General features: G+C 40.6%; 1 protein-coding gene across 1 annotated transcript; it reads left to right on the top strand.

Moving 5' to 3' along the window:
- The first annotated feature begins 420 nt into the window (after positions 1-420).
- LOC125046906 (nuclear pore complex protein DDB_G0274915-like) lies at positions 421-2,582 on the top strand. Its single transcript, XM_047644910.1, has 2 exons — positions 421-1,853; positions 2,465-2,582. Exon 1 carries the CDS (start codon positions 483-485, stop codon positions 1,851-1,853), a length of 1,371 nt encoding a protein of 456 aa, XP_047500866.1. The 5' UTR covers positions 421-482; the 3' UTR covers positions 2,465-2,582.
- The last annotated feature ends 3,242 nt before the right edge of the window (positions 2,583-5,824 follow it).

Here is a 5,824-nt window from a genome sequence, read left to right as displayed (position 1 = left end):
CCACTCACAAGTACGGCTCCTCACATGCCTTTTGGTTCACCACTCACAAGCATGGCTGCTAGCATGCCTTTTGGTTCACCACTCACAAGTACGGCTCCTCACATGCCTTTTGGTTCACCACTCACAAGCATGGCTGCTAGCATGCCTTTTGGTTCACCACTCACAAGTACGGCTCCTCACATGCCTTTTGGTTCACCACTCACAAGCATGGCTGCTAGCATGCCTTTTGGTTCACCACTCACAAGTACGGCTCCTCACAAGCCTTTTGGTTCACCACTCACAAGCATGGCTGCTAGCATGCCTTTTGGTTCACCACTCACAAGTACGGCTCCTCACATGCCTTTTGGTTCACCACTCACAAGCATGGCTGCTAGCATGCCTTTTGGTTCGCCACTCACAAGTACAGGCTCGGTAGCATGCCTTTTGGTTCACCACTCACAAGTACGGCTCCTCACAAGCCTTTTGGTTCACCACTCACAAGCATGGCTGCTAGCATGCCTTTTGGTTCACCACTCACAAGTACGGCTCCTCACATGCCTTTTGGTTCACCACTCACAAGCATGGCTGCTAGCATGCCTTTTGGTTCACCACTCACAAGTACGGCTCCTCACATGCCTTTTGGTTCACCACTCACAAGCATGGCTGCTAGCATGCCTTTTGGTTCACCACTCACAAGTACGGCTCCTCACATGCCTTTTGGTTCACCACTCACAAGCATGGCTGCTAGCATGCCTTTTGGTTCACCACTCACAAGTACGGCTCCTCACATGCCTTTTGGTTCACCACCCACAAGCATGGCTGGTAGCATGCCTTTTGGTTCACCACTCACAAGTACGGCTCCTCACATGCCTTTTGGTTCACCACTCACAAGCATGGCTGCTAACATGCCTTTTGCTTCACCACTCACAAGCATGGCTGCTAGCATGCCTTTTGGTTCACCACTCACAAGTACGGCTCCTCACAAGCCTTTTGGTTTACCACTCACAAGCATGGCTGCTAGCATGCCTTTTGGTTCACCACTCACAAGTACGGCTCCTCACATGCCTTTTGGTTCACCACTCACAAGCATGGCTGCTAACATGCCTTTTGGTTCACCACTCACAAGCATGGCTGCTAGCATGCCTTTTGGTTCACCACTCACAAGTACGGCTTCTCACAAGCCTTTTGGTTCACCACTCACAAGCATGGCTGCTAGCATGCCTTTTGGTTCACCACTCACAAGTACGGCTCCTCACATGCCTTTTGGTTCACCACTTACAAGCATGGCTGGTAGCATGTCTTTTGGTTCACCACTCACAAGTACGGCTCCTCACATGCCTTTTGGTTCACCACTCACAAGCATGGCTGCTAGCATGCCTTTTGGTTCACCACTCACAAGTACGGCTCCTCACATGCCTTTTGGTTCACCGCTCACAAGCATGGCTGGTAGCATGCCTTTTGGTTCACCACTCACAAGTACGGCTCCTCACATGCCTTTTGGTTCACCACTCACAAGTACGGCTCCTCACATGCCTTTTGGTTCACCACTCACAAGTACGGCTCCTCACATGCCTTTTGGTTCACCACTCACAAGTACGGCTGCCAACATGCCTTTTGGTCTACCACTCACAAGTACGGCTGCTAGCATGCCCTTTGTTCCACCAGTGACTACCGGTATGCCTATGATTCCACCAGTGCCCATGCCTCTATCCATGACTTCCCAGGCACCCATGATCCCCCCCCTGGGCTTGTCCTCTGTCCTTCCGCACGCCTACCCCAGCGTCCTGCCCCAGCTGACTTCTGCCGTGCACCCCCCCGCGACGCTGCCAGTGAGCACCCAGTGTAACCTTCTTGGCGGACGTACTGGTTGCTAGGTAAGGCACAACAGTAAATTTAAGAACATAGGTGATATAGCGTTGGACTTTACAATACTGACATCTGTTTGTGCTTAATAGCCTTTGTAATGCAAATTCAGAAATGCACTGTGTTCATATATATATATATATATATATATATATATATATATATATATATATGTATATATACATATATATATGCATATATACACACATATATAAATATGTATATACATACACATATGTATACATATATATACATACATATATATACATACATACATATATATACGTATATATATATATGTGTGTGTGTGTGTTTGTATATGTATCGATGTATCCATATGTGTGTATATATGTATATATACATATATATATTCCGTATACATATATAGGCGTGTGTATTATATGCATTTCCATCTCATTTTCCCTGATCGCAAGTATGTGTGTGTGTCTGTGTCGTTGTATCCATAGATGTGTGTATATATATACATATATCTGTATATATATACATATACCGTATACATATATAGGCGTGTGCGATATGCATTTCCATCTCATTTTTTTTCTTGATCGCAACATAACCATTGCACAAGCATAATTCTAATCTAATGCTATTATGATTGCAGACGAAGGAGGCAAGAGAAGTTGTGATCCACGAAAGGGATCCACGTTGCCGTCCTAATATCTTTGACTTCTTCCGTTTGGCATTTTAACGGATAAGAATAATAAACAGATGCATGATGATTTATATTTGTTTTCCCTTAAACGGTACAAGTGATTGGATATCCACATAAGCATTCATCACAGAGAGAAAATAAAAGCCATTCATTCCACTGCAGGACATCGGCCTCTCTCAATTCACTATTAAGAGGTTATATGACAGTGTCACCGTTGCCTGATTGGATGCCCTTCCTAATCAACCGCGGCTCGGTGTGCTAACACTTGTGCCACGGCGGTGACTTCCCCTACGACACCTGCGTTTGACTTTCAAGGCGATATGTCGTTTTCTCGGGCTCGGGCCAGCAGTCAGAGCGCAGGCATTTTTACGACTGCCGCGACGGGGAATTGAACTCGGGACCACAAGGGCCGGAGCCCAGTGCGCTAACCACTAGACTATCGCGGCAGTCATATATATATATATATATATATATATATATATACATATAATGCAATTAAATATATGTGTATATTTGCTTAAATAAACATACACACACACACAGACATATATATATATATATATTGGTGTGTGTGTGTGTGTGTGTGTGTGTGTGTAATAAATGTGTGTGTATTTATGTATGTATGTATGTATGTATCTATCTATATATACATATATTTAATTACATAAATTATATATATATATATGTGTGTGTGTGTGTGTGTACATATTTATATATCTATATATATATGTGTGTGTGTCTGTGTGTATATATATGTGTGTATGTGTGTGTGTTTGTTTGGGGGGAGAGAGAGTGTGAGTGGTGCGTGTGTGTGTGTGTGTGTGTGTGTGCGTGTGTGTGTGTGTGTGTGTGTTGCTAAGAAATCATTATTATTCTTAAATTCTTCCCTAAACCCCCTTCGTTACATAAACCAGAAATGAAGTTACTAACTGAAGGGAACTCCTGGATTCTCCTTCGACCATTCTATCCAAGGTAGTTAGCGTCTCTGGTCTCCTTTCGCTAAACTCTAGCTCCATCTTAGGGCTGGAAATAAAATATATCAAACTAGGCTCCACGAAAGAGAAAATTGCATTGCCTTATTACCTTGACTGACAAACTGTATTTATACAAGTGCAACAAGAGTCATTTATTTACCGTTTTTTTTTTTTTTTTTTTTTTTTTTTTTTTTAATTAATTATAGCCACATGTTGCCTTTGATTCGTTTATCCTGCTTCCTTATCTTCTTCAAGTTTCTCCTTTCCTTTTCCCTCACGCCTTCCTCTCACTTTATCATTTCCTTTTCCAGTCCATTCTATCACACGTCCTAAGTAACCCTAACCTTTCGTTTGTTCTGTGAATTTCTATATAAGTAGAGATACTTTTAAAACTAATAGCCAGTTTTATTATACATTTACATACATGCATACACACACACACACACACACACACACACAGACATATATATATATATATATATATATATATATATATATATATATATATATGTAGCATATACTTATATATTTATATATATATATGTTCATTAGTTCTATAATCATCTTATTTGTGCGTATGTGTGTGTGTGTGTGTGTGTCTGTGTGTGTGTGTGTAAATGTATAAGAAAACTGTTTATTAGTTCTATAAGCATGTTATTTGCACACACACACATATATATGTATATATATGTATATATATATGTATATATATATATATATATTATTTGTTTTGTGTTGGAAATACAACCATATGAGGTATTTAATCACACGTTGAGATACGTTAGCTATTGAAACAATGTGTGACGTCACTAAGGCACTGATTGAATTGTCTTTTTCAGTGTAACTCAGACCATGAAAGTTATGATTCTGGCACGTGAGATGGTATTCCGTGTGGCTAGAACATGTACAAAGAATTGTTTTTTTTTTAAAGCGAGAAATTGAGTGAGAGAGAGAGACAGACACAGCATATACAAAGAAATCTGTTTTGTCACAGTAACCGTATGTAAGTTCAGTCTGCGGGGGTTTCAGCGTTCTGCCATTTTCCTTGTTTACATTCGGGTCACATTCCGCTGATAAAATACTGTTGATGAAGTGCGTAGTCTAGGCATATATAAAGGCTTGTGTCCCGTTGAATGTGACCATCGAAGTTCACTGAAGTCGACTATCGCCATGAAGACTGTGAGTAACATTAGCACTTAGGAGCACTCTTCGTTTAATAAGTGTACATTACATATATGTGTATATATATGTGTATATATGTATATATATGTGTGTGTGTATATATAATTGTTTGTGTGAGTGTATACATATACATATATATATGATATTTATATATATATGGTTTATCCATCCATATATATATATTTATCTATATGTATATATATATTTTTTTTTATTTATACACATATGGTTTATATATATGTATATATATATGAGTATATGTATATATATAGTATATTATATATATATATAAATACCTATGAATATATATGTATATGTGTGTGTGTGTAGGTATGTGTATTTAAATATATATATATATATATATATATATATATATATATATATATTATATATATAAAAACATATGTGTGTCAATATATATGTGTGTGTGTGTGCGTGTGTGTGTGAGAGAGATAGGGGGGGGGGGGGGATTGGAGGACGTTGGGGAGGAATTATACATCTCTGCATCTCTCACCTCCCCTTTCTCACCCTCGTTTCTCCCTTACCATTAGTCTTCTCCTTCATCCCTTTTCATCCCTTTGCAGTTCGTTGTAGTGTTCGCTTCCCTAGCTCTGGTCGCCGCCATTCCTAAGCCCAAGCCGGAACCGAAGCCCGAGCCGCAGTTTATGCCCGGACTATACAACCCGATGCTCCACGTGATGCCCCCTCCTGCTATGCAACGCTATCCAACCCAGTATCAACTCCTGCCACCACAGCTGCCGATGCATCAACAGTTCATGCCGCCGGTTCTCCTTGGCCGCTGAGGTACTGCCGCTTTGGGGGATTAAAGAGGAGAGGTTCGGGTGTTTGTGAGGATAAAATCAGAGATTGGGACGTTTATGAGGTTTAAAGAGGAGAGGTTTGGGTGTTTGTGAGGATAAAATAAGAGATTGGGACGTTTATGAGGTTTAAAGAGGAGAGGTTTGGGTGTTTGTGAGGATAAAATCAGAGATTGGGACGTTTATGAGGTTTAAAGAGGAGAGGTTTGGGTGTTTGTGAGGATAAACTCAGAGATTGGAACGTTTATGAGGTTTAAAGAGGAGAGGTTTGGGTGTTTGTGAGGATAAACTCAGAGATTGGAACGTTTATGAGGTTTAAAGAGGAGAGGTTTGGG

The sequence above is a fragment of the Penaeus chinensis genome, chromosome 39, assembly GCF_019202785.1.
Source record: "Penaeus chinensis breed Huanghai No. 1 chromosome 39, ASM1920278v2, whole genome shotgun sequence".
NCBI lineage: Eukaryota > Metazoa > Arthropoda > Malacostraca > Decapoda > Penaeidae > Penaeus > Penaeus chinensis.
The sequence above is the reverse complement of the archived record's forward strand: the minus strand, read 5'-3'. Positions and strand labels throughout refer to the sequence as shown.

Bases quoted from the DNA above. Each gene is read 5' to 3' on its own strand.
- LOC125046906 (XM_047644910.1), top strand. From the start codon at position 483: ATGGCTGCTAGCATGCCTTTTGGTTCACCACTCACAAGTACGGCTCCT.